The 23,303-nt window shown below is 37.4% G+C and overlaps 3 protein-coding genes across 4 annotated transcripts; 1 reads left to right on the forward strand and 2 right to left on the reverse strand.

Moving 5' to 3' along the window:
* Nucleotides 1-845: 845 nt before the first annotated feature.
* On the reverse strand, nt 846-1,178 carry LOC110892856. The gene has a single exon (XM_022139997.1). It carries the CDS (start codon nt 1,176-1,178, stop codon nt 846-848), a length of 333 nt encoding a protein of 110 aa, XP_021995689.1.
* Nucleotides 1,179-13,690: 12,512 nt separating this feature from the next.
* On the forward strand, nt 13,691-18,953 carry LOC110894891 (BTB/POZ and MATH domain-containing protein 3). 2 transcript variants are annotated; one of them, XM_022142142.2, is made up of 4 exons: nt 13,691-14,250; nt 17,210-17,558; nt 17,635-17,905; nt 18,536-18,953. In XM_022142142.2, the coding sequence occupies exons 1-4, from the start codon at nt 13,874-13,876 to the stop codon at nt 18,769-18,771; spliced, it is 1,233 nt and encodes a 410-aa protein (XP_021997834.1). In that variant the 5' UTR covers nt 13,691-13,873; the 3' UTR covers nt 18,772-18,953. The 2 variants fall into 2 exon arrangements, with proteins under 2 accessions (XP_021997834.1, XP_021997835.1); XM_022142143.2 differs by having other exon boundaries at nt 13,692-14,250; nt 17,635-17,945; nt 18,536-18,906.
* A 2,531-nt stretch (nt 18,954-21,484) lies between these two features.
* On the reverse strand, nt 21,485-22,132 carry LOC110892855. Its single transcript, XM_022139996.1, has one exon. The coding sequence runs from the start codon at nt 22,130-22,132 to the stop codon at nt 21,485-21,487; it is 648 nt and encodes a 215-aa protein (XP_021995688.1).
* Nucleotides 22,133-23,303: the final 1,171 nt, after the last annotated feature.

The raw sequence follows: 23,303 nt of genomic DNA on the forward strand, positions 1-23,303 counted from the left end.
CCGCTCCCGGGAATAGGGATCGGGGGTTGTGACACCTCACAGGACCTTTGGGTTTGGTCAGCTTACTTTGGTGTGGCAGGGTCATGCAATGGTATAAACGTTTTCGAACAATCTCCATTGGTAGAGGACTATATTTCTAGTAGAGCTGCGAAATCATCTTTTTATTCAAACGGGAACTACTACCCGCACGAATTCTATTTGTGCGATGGAATTTATCCTAGGTATTCGATTGTCGTGAAGACGTTTAGGGACCCGTACGATGAAAAAAGAGCTTACTGGACATTATAGGGCATTATCCCACTACACCCTTTTTAACATAATGTCCGATAATGCCCCATTGCTAACTGGACTGTCATATGGCACAAAATGCCTAGGGTGGGGGCATTATTTGAGTCTTCCACTACACATGGTCTTAGTAGGTTTTTTTACCGCAATCTCCTGTTCCGAAGAAAATGTGCCCGCCCGAGGGCCTACTGCGATAAAACTCGATTGTGATCGGATTCGAACTTGAGACCAATCACCTCAAAACCAAATCTTCACTTCCCTTTGGTGCCAATTGAGCTATAACTCATTAGCATACTAGTTATACTATTAATATCTAGAAACCTAAAGATCATGTTCACAGTTCACAAGATGCACCGACCGACTAGTTATAAGAAACAAATTTATAAGATAAGCTAATCTTAAAAGTCAAAATCATAGTCTAAAGTCTAAGTTAGTGTTTGGTATGCAGGAATAAGAGGTGGAATAGAATGGATTATTACGAGGGAATGGAAAAAAACGTGTTTGGTTAGTCAAGGTAATGAAATTACCCATTATATAAGGCATTTCATTCCCCTCCATATTCATTCCATCCACTTACCTAGTTTTTTTTTCATTCCATTCCATCTCTCTCCCTCCATCACCAACACCGTACACCACCCGCCACCGCCACCACCCTCCGTCGTTGATGACCATCGTCGCCACCCTTCGTCGTCGATCACCACCGCCACCACCCGCCACCACCCGCCACCGTCGCCACCGACCACCGACCACCGCCCACCACTGCCACCCTCCGCCTTCGACCACCACCTGCCATGATCACCACCCACCGCCGCTAACTCCACCACGACCATGACCACCGCTTCCACCCACCGTCGCCACCACTCACCGCCACCACCCGTTGCCACCACCGCCATCGTCGACCAACTCCACCACCACCACCGACCACCGCCACCCACCGCCACCCACCGCCACCACCGCCACCACCGCCCACCACCACCACCCATCGTCGATTTCATTTCTTCATGTGTTCCCGCCCACCAAACAACACAAGGTAATGAAATATTACTTTCCCACGTGGTAATGATCCATTTCATTCATTTGTCCATTCCATTACCTCGTCCATTTCATTCCTCCATCCATTCCATTACCCCATACCAAACAGACATGTGAATACTGGAAAGAGAAGAGAAATGATTTAGAAGGAAGTAACAGAAAATTGTGTTCTAGTTTTTTTTTTTATGGAGAGAAAGAAAGAGGCTAAAATTCATCTTTCCAAATGGAGATTCCAAATTAGAAAGGAAAGGAAAGAAACAAAGCCAAAGTAACAGAAAATTTTGTTCTTGGACGACCTCGGTATTTTGCCATCACTATACTACGTCCGCGATGGGTGCACTTGCCCTAACGTATGTGTAGAGTGATAGTATTATATCGTGTTTTATAAATTTAAAACTTGAATCGGCGATTAAAAAGAGCTAAAATATATCTAAAAAATACATACACACGCACGCACGTCAAGGCCCAACTACTTTCTCCCAACATACCCAAGCGGTCTTCACTTTTTCTTCATTACCTCCCAAAAAACGCCTTCTTAGAGCGTCTAAAGTATCCAAAACCCCTTCCGGACCCTTGAATAGGGAGAAGAAGTACAAAGGCAAGCTATCCAAAACAGACTTCAAGAATGTTAACCTTCCGCCCGCCGATAGCATTTTAGCTTTCCAAACCGAGAGTCGTGATTTAACACAATCAATCACACACTTCCAATGCCTAAGTTGATTCATGTGTGCCCCCACCAATATACCAAGATACTTGCATGGGAATTTCCTAACTTTACAATTTATAAGGTTTTCCACCCGGCCGACCTCATTTTCACCCACACCAAGCCCAGAGATGTTTGATTTTGCGTCATTATCAACCCAGAGATTTAATAAAAGCACCTCATAAGCCGAGTGATGTTTTGTAAAGAATTATTGTAACACCCTTATTATTATATAACAATTTTCGTATAATTTACGAAAATAAACGGGTAATTAGAATTTCAATACATTGAAAATACGGGTTTCATTAAACTTTATTTACAGAATTAAAACTATACAAGATAACATGTTTGAGTTCGTCATTTAACAAAACAACGATACATAGTGCGGAAGCTTATTTCTTGATCGTGTTCGGTTCTTCGTTGTGCTTGATCATCCTCCGGTGCTAAAATCATACCTGAAACTCATAAAACATGAGTTGGATTAGTCATATGTAACTTAGAACATATTTAAACGAGTCCGGGAAGCGAAACTGATTAAAATAAAAATTTTTCGCTAATTCAGGGTTCTGTCGCGTGTCGCGGAGGAACCAGGTTGTTCCTTCGCGTGTCGCCTGGGAAACCAGTTTCCAGCAGGTTGCAGTTCAGATCAGCTATGCCAGTTTTTACGGAAACGGCCATAACTTCTTCGTTATTGATCCGTTTTACCCGATTCTTTTTCCTACGCGTCCATAATTTAATCCTCCATCTTATGGAGTTAAAATCCTACATCCAACATAAGAAATTTTGAGACTTCTAAGCCTTTGACTCGTTACCTTTTTACCGAAATTTAACCCGTTTATGCATTTTATCAAACAAACGTATTTGTTTGATTCCTATATTACATAAACTTCTATAAATTAATGTTACCTACCATATTAGGTTCTAATCATAGGGTTATTACACAATTTAAACCCGTTTTCGCTTGTATGCTTATTTTGACCCGTTAAGGGTATTTTAAGCACTTTAAAGCTTGAAATCGCTTTCATTCCCTTCTAGCATTGTAGTTCTACATTCCTTATCTAGTAACCTTCCACTACAACTATATGTGTATTGGGTTTAATGTGGATATCTATATGTTCCGAGTTTTACCCCTCAGATTACCATTTTACGGCAAAGACTCATATAAAGCCCTTCGACCCAAGAATTTACGTTTTTCACTATCTAACTTATCCTAAGCATTTATATAATCATAAAACTTATTCCCGAACCACCTTTAAGGGTCGTTCATCCGAATTGGCTTACAAGGGCAATTTGGTCAATTTTCCTCCTTCTTTAACTACAAGGGTCCTTTAAATACTTGATTAAAATCTGACCCTTTTAACTATAATCTTATTTATAAACCCATGTGCTTCTAAAACACCATGAACATAATTCAATTTATTCGGTTTACCTTAAAGATAACCGAATATCTACACTTTAACATTGTCTAATTCTTATAGAACTCCAAATTCTACATGATGAGTTGTGTTATTATACATACCTGGCTCGGATCAATACATATTGACCCGTTTCAATACCTTGCCTTCGTAATCGCTAAGCAATAGCGATGTACTTATCCATTTGCTATTTATTCCTATAACATGTAACTCGACAAATCATTAGACAATATTGTCAAAGGGTGATAATTTCACCTTTTGACCCGTTTATTTACCTAGTGATCTTCATCACTTCAAGTAAAGGCCAATTTCATGTATTATGCTAATTTAAAGTCCACTAGCTAGAATACGAAATCAAGCATAACGTAACGGAACCGTAGTTACGTACCTTTAAAGCACACCTTCCAAGCGTGTATCACCTCCGGCTTGTCCGTTTGATGTTCCGGATTCTTTGCCTAAAGAGTTCAATCATAAACATGTTTAGAACTCCTTTTTAAACCATTTGTCGCATGATACACCGAAACATCATAATTATGCGTTTAAACTTCAATTTCAGTTTTAAGCCTTCTTTGAGGCGTTTTCACAAACACTTTATGGGCAGATTTTTACATGATTAAATATCAAGTCTCTAGTTCATCACTTAGCCCTAATTTCACATCAATCAACCATTTTACATAATTGTTAGCTTCTACAATTCTGAAATCACTTCATAATTGTCAAATTACACTAGAACAATACCCAATTTCCTAGTGTTTATCAATTTCTACATAACCCACTAATCACCTATAAGGGTGTTCATGGATTTTACTAAATTACACATGATTTAAACTCATAATTGTCTAGGGTTTGTCCCTAGACACTATATTGTTCTTAATCCATCATAAAAACAAACATGCAAACCCTAAATTTCGGATTTCCCAAATTTGTGAGAATTTCTAGTTGAGAGTTTTCATCAAATTTTACATACCTTGTAATCCCCTTGTGATGAGGATCAATAATCTATGCTCGATTTCTGTTTTTGATCAGATTTGGACCTTCAATTTGGTTGTTTTGTGGATGTTAGGGTTTTTGGAGTGGGGAATCGCCCCTGCCTTGCTTCTGTACGACCAGACCTCCCAAAAATGGGGTGTTTGGTATATTATTATTTTTTTTATTAAAAATAGTAATATAGTTTCAGTTTTAACAACATAGACGCCTCCACTTTTGTTCAACATGTAGTTTGGTCATTTAACCCTATTTCAAGTTAGTTCTAGACTTGTAGTTAACTAGGTTATAATTTCCTAGTTAAATAACATTCTTGTTTATTTAAACTTTATAATTCTAATATAAAGTTTTGTATTTTCGGGATGTTACAAGTCCACCCCCCTTAAAAGGGTGTCGTCCTCGAAACCAAAGTACGTACCAAATAATGTAGGGTGGAGACGTCGTATCTCCTCTTCGGACTCTCGCGTAGTGTCCGAACCTTTCCTATGCTCCCACTTGATCTTGACTTGATCAATTTGTTTGTTTCGCAATTGCTTCTGACATTCCATCACCACATTTCTTATCCTATAATCTCCCACCACAACTGCATTTATGGTGGGTTTAATGTGGTGATCTATATAAACCAAATTTTACCTCTCGAATCATTATTTTACGGCAAAAACTCAAATAGTGCCATTTGACTAATATAATACCTCTTTTAGCTTCTATACTTATTCTAAGTATTTACCTAATCATAAAACTCGTTTCCAAACAACCTTTAAAGGTTGTTTGTTCAAATTAGCTGACAAGGGCGTTTTGGTCCTCTTTAGTCTTTCAAAATTATAGTAATACCTTTTTGGTTACAAAACATCTACGTGCCTCATTTGACATAAAGCAACTTGAAATAACGTAATTTCGTTATTTCTACTAGTTTAATTAACTTATCGATATCCATATTATCGAACCCTTGTGAATCCGTTACCTTGACCCGTTTAAAGGTCTTTATTGAAATTTTTCACTTTTAACAACAATTTCTTTTGTTTTCAAGTTCATTTATTCGGTTCAGTTATATCGAATCCACCGATTATAATCAACCAAATTTATTTAAATGACCTTAGCCGGTCCCACTAACTAGACTTATTAGTCCAGTTACTCTTTACCGCTCGCTTGGTTATAATGTGATTCCACTTCACATTGTATTTCTTGACCGTGATCGTGTCACGTCATGTTTAATTTATATCAACGTTCCTTTATCATACTTCTTCTTTTCGAATGTATTGTCTCGCACCTATCGATGTTAAGACCCATACTCTTTGATATTAACCATTTTCTAATCTTCCTCGTAATATCCATATTTGTTAAAACATTGTTTTTTTTTACTAAAACTAAATTTTTAGTTTAACGTTTCCTTTTTTTCTCCTTGTCTTACATCTTTTACTCATTTCCAGGACTTTTACGTCTGAAAATTCGTTCCTTTCCATTGTCTTTTCGGTAATATTTTTGTCCTTTTTGTGAATTATCAGAATTTAAATAACTGTGAATCCTTTTTGTTATTTCTGCCCGTTTAGATGTTTTAGTGAAATCCCTCACTTTTGTCAACCAGGCCTTTCACGATCTCTTCGCTTTTGACTCACTCAGTTAAGTTAGCGAAACCCCTCGCTTTTGTACTACCTTTACCTTCCGTTATTATTTTACGCGGGGAGTTTAACCATTTTCCTCGCTTCATGTTATTGACCCGTAGGTTCTTTCACTTAGCCTCGTAGGCTTATTTCTTTAGATTTTCACCTTTTTAAGGCAAGGCCTTTATGATCCCTTTGCTTCAATTCATGTCCCGTGGGTCATTTTGGCCCGGTAGACCTTTACACTAATTAATATCCCGTAGGTTATGATGATCCCGTAGATCATCTTTTATTCTAGTCTTTATTCGAATGTGTATACGTTTATATACGCATATGGCGTTAAGGCACCCCTTTTTATGTTTATAATTATTCACCTTTACTTTTTGGATTTCATTTGACCTTAACCGTAGTCTAAGGCTACATTGTTTTCTTTCGAATCATCTTTCCGACTTCTCGACTTCCAACTTCAATTTACACGTCGGTTTTCCATACACTTACCGTTACCCGGTTCATACTTATACTCCTTTACGTCCGATTACTCGGGTTCTTTTATTTTAATGTTTTTAACATTTTTTTTTTCGCTAGTTTGCGTTTTTCCTATATATATATTCCTTTATGAGCCATCACGTAGGTTCATTAATGTTTCGCGCTTCCATTATTCGGTTTGCGCTTACTTGCACTAGCAAGTTTTTATACTTTATTTATCTCGTTTGACTTGTTCGTGTGAAATTTCATCACTTGTGAACATCAAACTCTGTTCTTTATTCGACCCGTTCAACTTTAAAATAGTTGAGCGTAGTTATTAACATTTCTGTTTGCAAATTCTCATTGTCTTTTTGTCATGACTCATATTCCGAGTCTTTTGACTTTCTGTTTCGCGTTCCCGTCTCTTGGTTTACGCATTCTTTCCAAATCCTACCCATTCATCGGGTATCTTTACCGTAATCATTTTCAAGTAACCATTTCTATATGGTTTTAGACGTTATTTTAATGTATTTGGTCATCTTAGCGAGATCCATCGCTTTTATTCAAGCAAGTCCTTTATTCTTTATTCAATTCGTTTGACTTGTCCATGTGAATTTCATCACTTGTGACAGTCAAACTTTTATCCTTATACGTTAGCATTCCTATTAGTCGGTCTGTATTTCCATTTACTTTAATCTTTGTCCCTTCTCTCGGGCTCGTTATTCTAACGTAATACGCTCCCGTCATCCGACTTGCGTTTACGTTTGCTATCAAACATCTTACTTGTTTGATTCATTTGGGTACCTTTTTAATTCGTCCCATTCACCCCGTCCCTACTACATCGAATGTAAGTATGTCCATCATAAAAAGTTCATGACATCATGTGTTCACTACTTACTTGGCCAGAGTAAGCGATCAACACATGACACACATGACCTTTTCATAATTTCCGCACTACACCCCATGTAAGTGACGTCTCTAATCTTTCTATATTCTTGACTTTCATTGGCAACCATTTATTTAGTTACCATTTAACAGTTATTTGATTTACATGTTTCATTCATGAACATATACAATGTTTTTCCTTTTTATCAAACTAATATATAATCACATTTGTTAATGTGATTGCTACTTTTCTCAATAGTATTAAATTGAGAGTTTCCCACTTGGATAATTACCCCAATCCAAATTTCCATATGAACAAATCTTGTTACTCATTTGTTATTCATCATCGTGAATAACACATTTTCTATTAAATTTCTCTTGGAAATCAGGTTTTCTAAGTTCTATCATATGTGTATGCAACCGTCATTACTTACGTGTTTGTTGCATAATACTACTTGTGCAATTAAATTTTAAAAGTGTGCACCTGGTAATGCTTGCCCCGACGGGCTTTTCTTGCCTTTAACTTTGTTCGCGGTCGTTTCGCGATTTAGTCCTTGGTGAGCATGCTCCTCTTGTCATACTTCGGACCGTTCTTCTATCATATCCGTAATTTGTTAAGCTCTCGCTATCCTCATATGCGAGTGTCCTTCAACTAAAACATATACAAATGTTAATAATTTCAACATTGAAGGATGCCCGTATTATAATACAAGGCTTTTCTACTATACGCATCAATGCATGTAATTTCATTGACTATATCTATTCTATATCGATTTTATTGGTGTAACGTGTATTACACGATAACCGTATGTGTTGTTCTCAACACTTTAATCATATTAAACCATTGATATACATGTACTTACCGGATTTGCGATCAAGCCTCGAACCGAACATCAATCTTTATCAAGAGCGTAAGGTTTAAGTCCAAGCATAGCTTTCCCGCCATACTTGAATCTCTTAAACCAAGGCTCTGATACCAACTTGTAACACCCTTATTATTATATAACAATTTTCGTATAATTTACGAAAATAAACGGGTAATTAGAATTTCAATACATTGAAAATACGGGTTTCATTAAACTTTATTTACAGAATTAAAACTATACAAGATAACATGTTTGAGTTCGTCATTTAACAAAACAACGATACATAGTGCGGAAGCTTATTTCTTGATCGTGTTCGGTTCTTCGTTGTGCTTGATCATCCTCCGGTGCTAAAATCATACCTGAAACTCATAAAACATGAGTTGGATTAGTCATATGTAACTTAGAACATATTTAAACGAGTCCGGGAAGCGAAACTGATTAAAATAAAAATTTTTCGCTAATTCAGGGTTCTGTCGCGTGTCGCGGAGGAACCAGGTTGTTCCTTCGCGTGTCGCCTGGGAAACCAGTTTCCAGCAGGTTGCAGTTCAGATCAGCTATGCCAGTTTTTACGGAAACGGCCATAACTTCTTCGTTATTGATCCGTTTTACCCGATTCTTTTTCCTACACGTCCGTAATTTAATCCTCTATCTTATGGAGTTAAAATCCTACATCCAACATAAGAAATTTTGAGACTTCTAAGCCTTTGACTCGTTACCTTTTTATCGAAATTTAACCCGTTTATGCATTTTATCAAACAAACGTATTTGTTTGATTCCTATATTACATAAACTTCTATAAATTAATGTTACCTACCATATTAGGTTCTAATCATAGGTTTATTACACAATTTAAACCCGTTTTCGCTTGTATGCTTATTTTGACCCGTTAAGGGTATTTTAAGCACTTTAAAGCTTGAAATCGCTTTCATTCCCTTCTAGCATTGTAGTTCTACATTCCTTATCTAGTAACCTCCCACTACAACTATATGTGTATTGGGTTTAATGTGGATATCTATATGTTCCGAGTTTTACCCCTCGGATTACCATTTTACGGCAAAGACTCATATAAAGCCCTTCGACCCAAGAATTTACGTTTTTCACTATCTAACTTATCCTAAGCATTTATATAATCATAAAACTTATTCCCGAACCACCTTTAAGGGTCGTTCATCCGAATTGGCTTACAAGGGCAATTTGGTCAATTTTCCTCCTTCTTTAACTACAAGGGTCCTTTAAATACTTGATTAAAATCTGACCCTTTTAACTATAATCTTATTTATAAACCCATGTGCTTCTAAAACACCATGAACATAATTCAATTTATTCGGTTTACCTTAAAGATAACCGAATATCTACACTTTAACATTGTCTAATTCTTATAGAACTCCAAATTCTACATGATGAGTTGTGTTATTATACATACCTGGCTCGGATCAATACATATTGACCCGTTTCAATACCTTGCCTTCGTAATCGCTAAGCAATAGCGATGTACTTATCCATTTGCTATTTATTCCTATAACATGTAACTCGACAAATCATTAGACAATATTGTCAAAGGGTGATAATTTCACCTTTTGACCCGTTTATTTACCTAGTGATCTTCATCACTTCAAGTAAAGGCCAATTTCATGTATTATGCTAATTTAAAGTCCACTAGCTAGAATACGAAATCAAGCATAACGTAACGGAACCGTAGTTACGTACCTTTAAAGCACACCTTCCAAGCGTGTATCACCTCCGGCTTGTCCGTTTGATGTTCCGGATTCTTTGCCTAAAGAGTTCAATCATAAACATGTTTAGAACTCCTTTTTAAACCATTTGTCGCATGATACACCGAAACATCATAATTATGCGTTTAAACTTCAATTTCAGTTTTAAGCCTTCTTTGAGGCGTTTTCACAAACACTTTATGGGCAGATTTTTACATGATTAAATATCAAGTCTCTAGTTCATCACTTAGCCCTAATTTCACATCAATCAACCATTTTACATAATTGTTAGCTTCTACAATTCTAAAATCACTTCATAATTGTCAAATTACACTAGAACAATACCCAATTTCCTAGTGTTTATCAATTTCTACATAACCCACTAATCACCTATAAGGGTGTTCATGGATTTTACTAAATTACACATGATTTAAACTCATAATTGTCTAGGGTTTGTCCCTAGACACTATATTGTTCTTAATCCATCATAAAAACAAACATGCAAACCCTAAATTTCGGATTTCCCAAATTTGTGAGAATTTCTAGTTGAGAGTTTTCATCAAATTTTACATACCTTGTAATCCCCTTGTGATGAGGATCAATAATCTATGCTCGATTTCTGTTTTTGATCAGATTTGGACCTTCAATTTGGTTGTTTTGTGGATGTTAGGGTTTTTGGAGTGGGGAATCGCCCCTGCCTTGCTTCTGTACGACCAGACCTCCCAAAAATGGGGTGTTTGGTATATTATTATTTTTTTTATTAAAAATAGTAATATAGTTTCAGTTTTAACAACATAGACGCCTCCACTTTTGTTCAACATGTAGTTTGGTCATTTAACCCTATTTCAAGTTAGTTCTAGACTTGTAGTTAACTAGGTTATAATTTCCTAGTTAAATAACATTCTTGTTTATTTAAACTTTATAATTCTAATATAAAGTTTTGTATTTTCGGGATGTTACAATTATCCTCCCACTGTCCCATAAACACCACGTCGTCCACATACATCAAGTGAGTAAGTACCGGGTTTTTGTAAAGTAAAGGGATACCTTTAATTTTCCCCACCGAAGAAGCTTTGGAGATGAACCTGGTTAAAGCTTCCATGGCAATGATGAAAATAAAAGGGGATAACGGATCCCCTTGGCATACCCCCCCCCCGGTAGCATTGGAACTTAGGGGATCCATTTATTAAGACCGATGCCCGGGATGATTCAAGAATACCTCTCACCCATTTCCTCCACCTAACCGGGAACCCCATTTGTTGAAAAACCCGGTCAATGAAGTCCCAGTTTATAGAGTCATAGGCCTTTTGGATATCAATTTGAAGGACAAAAGCTCTAGGTTTCACCTTTTTCAACCAAGAAATTACTTCAATCAAAATTAAAGGCCCATCCAAGATGTTTCGGTTTGCTAAAAAACCATATTGGAATTTAGATACTACCGATCCTACCACCTTTTTAATTCAATTAGCAAGAATCTTGGATATAATCTTTGAGGCGCACCCAATAAGACTAATCGGTCTATAATCGTTAAAAGAGATTGGATCCGTACCTTTGGGAATATATACAAAATAATAATTATATAATGAGTACTTAGTCATCAACCAAGCTCCCAACCAAGTTCTTCCATTACATCCATTTTGGGCATTTTTTGATGAGAAAAAAGTGTGTTTGTGTATCAGCCACGCGACAACGCCTTTTTTCTTAATCAAACCCCCAACCAAGTCCCATAACACATAGGCTAAGCATAAGACTACGCGGTGTGGGGGACGGCCTAGGGCCGGCTGGGTGGGGCGCCGGGCCTGCTTACTGCCCACTAGGCCCGTCCCCGTCCTCTCCGTTTTCCTTGCAACGCCCAAGCCGGGCCAATTTTCAAGTAGTTTGAATGAAGAAAGAAGAAGAAATTTGCAAAAAAAGTGAGTGGAAACTCACTTAGAATACTTGAATGTTTTTTCCTTGCTTTGAGATATTTGAGAGGATTAGAGAACTTGAGAGATGATTAGGTGTGTGGAAAGTGTTTAGAAGGTGATGGAGGCTTGTATTGATAAGTATGGATTTGGGTTTGGGAGTTAATCAAGGTGGAAGATGATTAGAGGAGAAAAGAGATGGAAAAATGTGAAATCTGATTGCCTAAAGAATGGTGAAAGGTGATTGGAGGAGAAAGGAGGTGGAAAAGAGTGAAATCTGATTGGCTAAAGAAGAGTGGAAGGTAATTGGAGGAGGAAGGAGGCGGAAAAACTTTTGGTTTTGCTCCCTTTTAGTCCCTGCTCTTTGTAACTAGGTTATTTTATGTCGTTTTCTTGTATTTTAACTTGTTTTTAGGTATTCAAAGTGTATTTTAAGTCTCGGTTTTGTGTATAAACACGTATTTAAAGATTGATTGCGTATATAACACAAATATGAAAGGTAACATATATGAATATTAAGGTGAATTCCCGTTATAATCAAAGTCTCGAGATTGAAACGAAATACGAATTACAATGTTTCTAAAAATAGAAATGTGAATATAACTTTTTTAAATAAGGGAAGTACAAAAATGTGGAGCGTTACAACAACTATGGTAAAAAATCGAGGAGGCGACGTTAGCTAAGGCGTGGATTAGTATGTCAAAATACCCAATTATTGGTATGTAAAAATATATAAATTTTAATCTTTCTAATATATAAACTTTAAACTTTTTAATATATAAATTTCATTACATTTTAAAAATATAGGGAACAACCAAACTGGCGATGGTTTTTGGAAGGTAATACTAGCAAAATTCCTTTCGATTATGGAACAAGGTCCGTATTGAGATCTCGATTCCGTCATTTCGAAGTGGCAAAAGATGCATCCGGTCGTCAACCGTTTTTATGGGTATTATAATAATTTATATACTAATCGTCCAAGTGGGTGGAGTGACTAAATCGTTTTTAAAGAGGCTATGCGTAGATACGAAGACGAGCATAGGCAGGTTTTCCCACATGTCCGGGCATGGGAAGTTATGCAAGCACTAAACAAACGAAAACCTCGGAGACTGGAAGTTATAGTGCGGGGGACTCAGACGCACGATGTCAAATAAATATAAAAGGCGATTCGTAATTTGATGACGAAGAGTATGTAGTTCGAGAGGAGGAACGTCCCCCTGGAAGAGACAAAGCCAAAAGGGCAGTGGCTGCAAAAAAACAAGCCTCATCAGGGGGCAGTTCGAAAATGGACGAGTTGATGGCCCAGCTCAAAGCATACACCGAGGTCATAACCCAAAAGGTAAAATTGAAACAACGTGATGTAGACGAACGAGTAAGGTTGAAGTAAGAGGCGGTGGAATAGAGGAATGGAATATAATGACAACCGATATCAACACGTATCTGGAAGAAGACCGTCACGTTTTACGTAAAATGAAGGAAAAGATCTAAAAAATGGAATTCTTATGATTTTTTTAAGTTAAGGTTTTTTTAAGTTATGTAATTTTTTAGTTATCTAATATTTTTTTTTTAAATTAGGTAATGATTTTATTTTATAAATTATGTAATGTTTAAAAAATATTGAATTTTTGAAAAAAAATAAAAATAAAAAAGGGACGAGGCCCATCTTCCAGACCTTTGGACCATCCTTGGAGAGACATTCTTTTCGGGTGTTGATGTGGCGGATGACCTAAAGAGCTATCCTCAAACGATAGAGATCCCCACACCCCGTAGTCTAACAAGTAAATAAATGACGTCATGCTCCTTGAGACCAAATTATCAACCCAAAAACACGTATACACTCACAATCATCATTCCATTTCATCTCCCTCAACCCCAATTTCGTCCCAAAACCCTCACACCACCGTCACCGTACCACCACCATCCTCCTCCGGCACCACCACCACCACTCACCAACCACCTCTCCACACCCCCGTAACCCATTCCCCCAAACCAATTCCACCCAATTCTTATGCTAGGGTTTCAAAATGAACAATTTCGACCAAACAACATACTCAGGCTCCAAATCAATCAACGAATCAGTCAACGGGTCGCACGATTTCACAATCAGAGGGTACTCTTTAGCGAAAGGGATGGGTGCGGGTAAGTACATATCAAGCGATACGTTCACGGTTGGTGGGTACGATTGGGCGATATACTTTTACCCAGATGGGAAGAATTTGGAGGATAATTCGACCTACGTATCTGTGTTTATAGCGCTTGCGAGTGAAGGGTCGGATGTTAGGGCCTTGTTTGAGCTGACTTTGCTTGATCAGAGTGGAAAAGGGAAGCATAAGGTTCATAGTCATTTTGATCGTGCCTTGGAGAGTGGCCCTTATACTTTGAAGTATAGAGGAAGCATGTGGTATGTGTTGAAATTGTTGTTATTTTGGGTTATTATGATGTGAATTTGATGAATTGGGGCTTGGTTTTCTTTGGGTGGTGGAAAGATTGTTTTTTTTTTTTGTTATTGACATGGGTACACTAGTTCTTTAGGAATTTGTTGATAGAACAAAAGAGGAAGGTTAACGTACGTTACGGCTTAACGTACATCACGTACGACAGGTAATTACGCACGCTCATTTTAAAATCACGCACGTTGTAACTCAAAAATCCAAAATCACGCATGTTGAAACACAATAATTACGCATATTGAAAACATTAATCACGCATGTTATAGAACAAATCACGCACGTTGTTGTACGTGAAGTACGTTAAGCCGTAATGTACGATATACTTTTTCTAGAACCAAAATATAATATAATTATATGTTTTTAGCTACCATGTTTTCTTAGGGGTTACAAATTATTGTTCTTATTTTGGTTTTAGTATAGCATTTAGCTTTTAGATGTGTTGAAATTGCTCTTGTTTTCGGTTATAATGTTGTGAATTTAATGGATTAGGGGTTGGTTTTCTCAGGGTGTTGGAAAGAGTTGTTTATGTTTTCTTTGAAGGTTGCTAGTAAACTGGCAGTTCATATATCGTCTTAGTGTAAAATTTTGTTGACAAAGAGCATGTGTAGATGATGGAATTATGTCTGCCTGTCTGGTGCTATGAGTTGTTTTATGTAATTCATGAGTCATTATCTGTCCCATAGAGTTATTAATGTGAATTCTTTTTTCGCATTAATAATGTTTAGTTGATATTTGGCGAATTATTATCGTTGTCACATAGTGCTTGAGTTTTTTTCTTGGTCTATGCTATGTTGTCAAAAGCGCGTGAGGCGCGCGCCTAGGCGACTGGGCGGCGGCGCAGCGAGGCGCGGCTATAGCCCTGGTGGTGGCTCAGGCGAGAATATGTTTTTTTTTTTTTTTTTTTTTGTAAAAACGCTGCTCAGGCGAGCGCCCAGAGCCAGGCGCAGGTGAGAAAAGGCGCGGGCTTTAAATATGTGAGGCGCAATGAGGAAGATAAAGGAGTGACAAACCGATTTAAGTGCAGCAATCACCTTCTGTGTCTTCTTTCTTCTCACGTTCCTTCTTTTTTTCTATTTTGCAAGAGCGGCAGTCTTTTTCTTTGACATATACTTCTAGGGTTTTATTGTTTGCGTATTTTAAAAATATTGGGCTTTCGTTTTCTATTTTTGTTATACTTGAGCTTTCCTTTTTATTTGCTACTGAGATTTCTTTATCCACAATTTGTGCCATAAATCTTTCAATTAACCTTTCAATATTTGTTTTGATATAGTTTACTACTATTATCTTTTTTATATTTTGACTTGTTTATATCTTATTTTCTAATTTATAACAACTTTTATTTTTCTTATATGAATTATATATATAATAATTAGATTTTTATTGTATTTGTAAAAATAGTATTAATGTAATAATTGTTAATGCCTATTATTAAACTAGCCCTAAACAAGCCCCCCCCCCCCCCCCCCCCAAAAAAAAAAAAAATAGTATTTTTATACTCTGCGCCTCACTTAAAAAAGCCCTTGCTTTTTTAGCGCCTTGCGCCTAGGCTCCGGGCGAGGCATATGCGCCTTAAGTGCGCCTTGCACCTTTGACAACATAGGGTCTATGAATAATGGACATTTTGATAGGTAGGTAAGTGTGTATTCTCAATAACTTAAATCACACAATTCATATGTGATAAAACAGCTATATGGTGGAAATGGGTTAACTTATCAAGAATCTACAATGGGTCATGGTACCTAGAAAGATAATTTCACATTAACAAGATAATTTCACAACAGTAAAACACTATGAAACAGCAGCAAAAACGAACTAGATAGATATCATTCATGGAATATCATCCCCTTACAAAATGCCCATTTAGGATTAGGAATAGGCGTAATCGGACTTGCTTTTTTGATGTCTCTCGTTATTTGCAACCTCCCTCCAAAGCTTTTTTTTATTTTGCGCAAGCGGATGGATGATCCAGTTCGTGAATGCATTTTGACAAGTGACAACATCAAACAGCTGCTATATATTAGCTTCAACGGTAGCAACACATTAGCCAAAGTGCAAATTAGCAGCAAGCTGTGTTTGTTCATCTGTGTTTCTTTCTACAATGGTCATACATATATTCGGCATGCTTGCTTAATTAAGCTTATAACATCAAATTTCTTAGAGAACCCTTGGTAAAATCTGAGAAATATGTCCTTAGGGAAGAAAAACTAAATCATGTGACCATATACTATGTAGTTAATATCACGATATATCTTCGATATATCGATTATCGTTCCCTTGGTGACATATCGGTGCAAAATATTGGTCAGAATATCGGTACCGATATTATCAGCGATATTGACCGACATTGGACTGATATTTGACATTTCTTTTTAGTTCTACCATTCGTCTTTCAAGTATTAGTGTTTTAAGTTTTAATTGTTAGTGTTACATGATAGTGTGTGTGATAAGTCTTAATCAATTCCTACTTGCTACAATTGTGAGTGTTTTGCAAGTTGCAAAAATTTTATTTGTTAAGGATAGGAGAGTATACTGAATTGTTAGTGTTAAATTGCTATATATATAAATAAATTCAGCATGATATAAAAATTACTGATATCCCACCGCGATTACCGATATCCGTTTTTTACCGCATCAACTGCTCAGACCATATATTTGAAGCAGAATCTTTTATAGTCCATAACATAAATATCAGAGTGTTATTGATTCTGTTTTTGAACACATATCAATGCATATGCTCAAACAAACAACCGATATGCAAGGAAATAATCAAGCAATTAAAACCATAACTACAATATAGATGGACCGATAACACCAAAATTAACAACTTAGTTGTGAAAGTAACCAGGTTCAAATTGATCGGTTGAATTCTTTTGTTACTCTGGCTCCTCATCCAACCTCTATTCATTTCAGGGGTTACAAACGTTTCTTCAGAAGGCAAAGTTTGGAAACATCTGACTATCTGAAGGACGATTGCCTTTCAATGCATTGCACTGTTGGCGTTGTCAGAAACCGCGTTGAGGGACCAAAACATTTCACTATCGCTATACCCCCATCCGACATGGGCCAAAATCTCAACTACTTGTTAGAAACCGAAACCGGCTGCGATATACTCTTCCGTGTCGGTGACGAGACTTTCAAGGCCCATAAATTGATACTTGCCGCTCGTTCTCCTGTATTTCGAGCCCAGTTTTTCGGGCTTGTTGGTAACCCTAATATGGATGAAGTAGCGTTGGAGGACATCGAACCCTCCATTTTCAAAGTAATAGACATTAAATACACTACGTTTCTTTATCTGATTTATTTATTATTATATAAAAATGGGTATGTTTTTGCAGGCTATGCTTTTTTTCATTTACTCAGATACGCTTCCCGATTCACAACAATTTACGGGCTCAATGTCGACATCCACATCAACAATCATGATTCAACATCTATTGGCTGCTGCTGACCGTTTTGGTCTAGATCGCTTGAAACAGTTGTGTGAAGCGAAGTTATGCGAAGAAGTTAATGTTGATACAGTGGCAACGACTCTTTCTCTTGCTGATCAACACCGTTGTTCTCAGCTTAAGGCTATTTGTCTGAAATTTGCTTCCGCAAACTTGGGAGGTGCGTGTTGACTATACAATCTGAGTGGTGCAATGTTCAGGTTATATCAATTTCAATATTTTGACTGTTAATAGTGCAGAAATTTGTTCTTGTTCATGCATGACAAGCACATTTGATAAAACTAATGGGTTATCACCCGCTCTCCATATCGGGTTCGAAACGTAGATAAAAATAAGCAGAGGTCTAAATAGTAACTACAATAAAGTTTAAGGGTAAATTATGAAAATAAAAAAGGAAACCTTATTAGAGTTGAGGGGCTAAACATGTCATTATTAAAGTTGAGGGGCTAAGTATGTCATTACCAAAGTTGAGGGGCCAAATATGTCATTACCAAAGTTGAGGGGCCAAAGTTGAGGGACCATAGTTGGTTGAAGTTGACAAAAGTTGAGAGGCTAAACATATTATTATTTAAGTTGAGGGGCTAATATGTCATTACCAAATTTGAGGGGCTAAGTATGTCATTACCAAAGTTGAGGGGCCAAAGTTGGTTGATGTTGACAAAATAGCATTTTAAGTATACATAGAATAGAATGACTAGTTTTGTCTTTAGTTTATGTCTGGTTGTGTATATACTTACTGATCCTATAGTAGCATGGATTTCTGATGAATTTCAATGTTATGTTATTGTAGCGGTGATGCAAACAGAAGGGTTCAAATATGTAGAAGAAACATGTCCTTTGTTGCTATCGGAGCTTCTAGAAACAGTTGCATCAGCCGCGGTAGATGAGCGATCAGGTGAAGGGGGGTTAACGAGGAAGAGAAGCGGCAGCAGCATCATCGGCTTAGATCTAGCGGCAGCAGCAGGCGCCGTCCACATGGTGGTTGAGGATGATCCTAACGTCAGGCGTGTGCGTAGACGGGCGTAATCTGTAATTGTATCATCTTACTTGCTTATAGTTACCATATTTTGATTTTCTGAATTCCAAATTGTAATGGACACTGGTTTAAGTTTGGGCCTTTAGTAACCTACAACTGCTAAGCTTTGCATAACATGTACACAATTGGTATGTGCCTTCTGTTCTTGCTGTCGTTTATGGCTTTTGTACTTTGTTTTTGCAGTCGTTTATGACTTTTGTATTTTGTTTGGTTGTCTGGAATATGAAATTTAAAAACCTGATTTATGGCATGAGATGATGGTGGCGTTGAAACTGTGGTCGCTGAACCAGTCAGGTCGGTCTTCGGATGACAATGAGGTGAACAAAAAAACCAGTACTATATAGTAACCAGTTTGGTTTGATTACAAAACTATGCAAAAAGGCTAAAAAGCGCAAATGACGCTCACAAATTCGAAAGTCTTAAATCGCTCACAATCTAACATGGCTGCTTCAAGTGCTCAAGGTTCCTTTGAAGTTGGCGGTGAATGTACAAACAACGAGGAACCCAAAGATTTTGTCAAATTTCGATTTATGTTTAGTGCCCAATGGTAGTCAAAGGGCTCGATGCAAGAATTGGGGTTTGTTTCTCAACGCCGCATCCAATTTTTCTTTGGAATCAAATTTGGAAAAAATATTGCAAGGTGGTGAAAACCAATCCGGCTCGTGGTAAATCACATATATCAAGTGGTGGAGGTGTTTGGAACTTCGGCTTGGTTCGTGAGAGGATGTCATGGTTTGTTATATAAGAAAGATGGCCATTTGATCACTTTGACAATCCACAATTAGCAAAGATGATGGTTTACCAAAGTTGTACCTTTGCAATACTGCACATTAGGTTGGTCCGGATACGTAGCAAATGATGAAGCACATACCGGATTTTTTAGATAAAGTAATAGAAACTTGAAAATGACAAGAACTTCTTTTCATTATCTTTTCATAATGCCTCTAATAATACAAACAGTGTTCAAAAATTGAAAATAAAATATGAGTTGATCTGTAATAATAAGCTTGTGAAGATTTGCTTCTTGACGTTTTTAGTGTTAATGTTAATTGAACATGACACACGAAGTATAGAAAATTATGTAACAATATGAAGAATCCATTTTTAGCTCCGAATTGGGAGGTACCTATAGATGGAATTGACTTGGAAAATGTTTTGATAGTGCTGTACAACAAACAAGAACTTTAGAAATGTTCCATAATAGTCTTACCAACACGGGTTTGGTTATGGGCTTTCTAACCGTGGGTTGGAATTATATTGAAAATTTAACTGAATAGTTTGACGTTTTTAAAACCGCTTTTATCGGAAGTTTATAATCCCACGAATTTTTTGATACACAATTATATTTAATGCGTACCAAATTAAATGATTTGGCCTTTGAAGAGGAAGTAAATGAAAAAAAAAGAGAGTTCCAATGAAAGAAAAACAGAAAAAAAAAAAAAAAAAAACATTTTAAAAACACGCCTCCCGTTATCTGTGCTGCGGCATTGAATCCGTACATATATGTTACCGATATTTTAATGTTAATTTTTTTTGAACGGCGAAAATTATATATATATATATCTATATATATATATATATATATATATATATATATATATATATATATATATATATATATATATATATAGGGTAAGGTTCATGCGAGAACCACCTTTATTGCGAGAACCGCGAGAACCAATGTGAACACAAGCTAAAATAGCTAAAAAAACCTAAAAAAACCCTAAAAAAAACCTAACCCCCACCCCCCACCCCCCAAAAACCTAAACCCCCCCCCCCCCCCCAAAAAAACCTAACCCCCCCCCCCCCCAAGCTAAATGCTAAAAACTAAAACCCTCAAAAAACCTAAAAAAAACCTAACCCCCCCCCCCCCAAAAAAAACCTAAACCCCCACCCCCACCCCCCAAAAACCTAACCCCCCCCCCCCCCCCCACCCCCAAGCTAAAATGCTAAAAACTAAACCCCCCAAAAAACCTAAAAAATCTAAAAAAATAAAAAAAAATCTAAAATTTTTTTTTTATTTTTTTACTATTTTTTATGTTCAAATCGCTACTTTTAGTAGCCAAACAAATTTTTTTTTTTTTTTTAAAAATTTAAAAAAAAAAAATTTTTTTTTTGGATATTAAAAGTAGCAATTTTTATATAAAAAATAGTAAAAAAATAAAAAAAAAATTTTTGGGTGTTTTTTAGATTTTTTTAGGTATTACTGTTTGTGTTCACACTGGTTCTCGCGGTTCTCGCAATAAAGGGTGGTTCCTAACGGATCTTTGTCCTATCTATATATATATATATATATATATATATATATATATATATATAGGGTAGGGATCCTAAGAGAAGTCCACCCTACTTGAGAAACTTGAGAACCATTCTGGACCACACATTTCTCTAAGCTTTTCGTAATATACACATATGTATAGTTTAAAATCAACTATATACATATATGTATATTGCCAAATCTTGAATTATACACATGTGTATATAGTCAATTTTAAACTATACATATGTGTATATTACGAAAAGCTTAAGGAAAATGTGTGGTCCAGAATGCTTCTCAAGTTTCTCAATTAGCCTAGTGCTTCTCACACGATCCTAACCCTATATATATATATATATATATAGAACCCAGCAAAGAACTGGGAAAGAAAACAACCAAAACAAGACACCACCAACAGGAACAAAACAAACAAAAAACGAAGAAGATTACAACAATTCAAAAATGTCGAAATCAATCCATTTCTTCCAATCTAGGGCATTCGATTTCCTCCTATGGCGGATCCAAAGGTATGAATCTTCCTTGATCATTTCCACGCTTCTGCTAACAGGAACAAAGGATCCCTCAAACGTTTTTTTATTCCGCGCTATCCAAATCCTCCAAACAGTAGCTAGAATAACGAGGTGCACCGTTTTTCGCCACTTGCTCGAACCCGGACTATGCTTGATACGATCGAAGATATCCGCGAGCGATGAAGCCGCCAACAGGAAGGGAACTCTAATCCACGCAAAAACATTCCACCAAATACTTCTGGCGAATAAGCAAGAAGTAAATAGATGGTCGACATCCTCCCTTCCGATCCCGCATCTGTCGCAAATGATATTCGGAATGCTCACTCCTCTTTCAGTTAACCCCACTTTAGATGCCACCTTGCCCATTAACGCGCGCCAAGCCAGGAAGCTAACCTTCAAAGTTGCCCAATTATTCCAATCGAACGGTTGAACGAAGCTTTGATGCGTTGTCTGCTCTGCAAGTTGCTTCCTTATATCCTTAACCGAGAACGGTTCACCTTCAGAATTCTCGAAAGCCCATTGGTCCTTTGATTCGGTAATCTGAGTCTGATGAAGAACAGTCATAAGGGATCCAGTTTGCACCCACTCGGACACCGACGCAGGGTTCCTCAACCATTCCCAAGCCCACTGTATGTTGGTAGTTCGGCCCTCGAAACAGTCCGACACAAGCCCATTTTTGTTCTTCGCCAGCAGGTAAATAGTAGGGTAACTTTCTTTTGGTAGGGACTGTCCGATCTAGACGTCCTTCCAAAACCGAGTACCCGGCCCGTCTCCCACCTTGACTCTTAATTTATCTTTAATACTGATTCCTTCTTTGACCAGCACCTCATCCATAGTAGCAATGTCCTTCCAGATACCCGGTATCGATTTCTTGACGGGAACCAGCTTGCTATCGGTCGTCGTTCTGTGTATGGAATAGATGACCTTTGCCCACAGGTGAGTAGGATCGTCCCTCAACCTCCACCACCACTTTACAAGCATGGCTAAGTTAAAATCCCTAATTCCACCAACACCCAACCCACCTCTATCTTTCGGCTTGGTTAATCTATCCCACCGCACCCATCTCATCTTGTGCGAATTTCCATTTTTCCCCAAATGAAGTCTCTCCGAATCCTTTCCAATCTCTTCAAAACCGACTGAGGGGCCTTAAAAATCAATAAGTAGTATAAGGGAAGGCTGCCTAACACGGATTTAGCAAGAGTTACTCTACCAACGAAGGATAAGGATTTCGCTTTCCAAGAAGCGAGCCTTTTGGAGAATTTATCGATGATAGGGATCCATCTACTCGCGATCTTCATATTAGCCCCTATCGGAATGCCGAGATACTCAAAAGGGAGCGAACCTTCCTTGCAATTGAGGATCCTGGCCATCCTACTTACCTCCGAATCACAGACACCAACTCCAATCAAATAGCATTTTTTGGCGTTAATATTGAGGCCCGAGACCAAGCCAAAGCAACGAAGCAGACGGCTGAGCGCTAGGACGTTTTGTTCGGACCATTCACCAATAAAAAATACGTCGTCGGTGTAGCAAAGATGAGAAATATGGGGACCATTATTCGGAAGACTGATCCTTTTAAACAGACCCTTACTGTCACACCCCAACCGATGGCGGAATCATCGGGGCGCGGCACTAAGCGAATCAGATTGCTCAAGAGAATCCATAACAACTATATTGCGACAGTATTTAATACGTTTGTTATCCCATACTAACAATCAGTACAATCACATAAGTT

The sequence above is a fragment of the Helianthus annuus genome, chromosome 12 (assembly GCF_002127325.2).
Source record: "Helianthus annuus cultivar XRQ/B chromosome 12, HanXRQr2.0-SUNRISE, whole genome shotgun sequence".
Taxonomy (NCBI): Eukaryota; Viridiplantae; Streptophyta; class Magnoliopsida; order Asterales; family Asteraceae; genus Helianthus; species Helianthus annuus.

Coding starts and splice junctions, on each gene's coding strand:
- LOC110892856 (XM_022139997.1), bottom strand. CDS start 1,178: ATGGCGGTGGTGGCAACGGGTGGTGGCGGTGAGTGGTGGCGACGGTGG.
- LOC110894891 (XM_022142142.2), top strand. CDS start 13,874: ATGAACAATTTCGACCAAACAACATACTCAGGCTCCAAATCAATCAAC. Junction 17,559..17,634: donor TCGAACCCTCCATTTTCAAA/GTAATAGACATT, acceptor ATGTTTTTGCAG/GCTATGCTTTTTTTCATTTA. Junction 17,906..18,535: donor TGCTTCCGCAAACTTGGGAG/GTGCGTGTTGAC, acceptor ATGTTATTGTAG/CGGTGATGCAAACAGAAGGG.
- LOC110892855 (XM_022139996.1), bottom strand. CDS start 22,132: ATGACTGTTCTTCATCAGACTCAGATTACCGAATCAAAGGACCAATGG.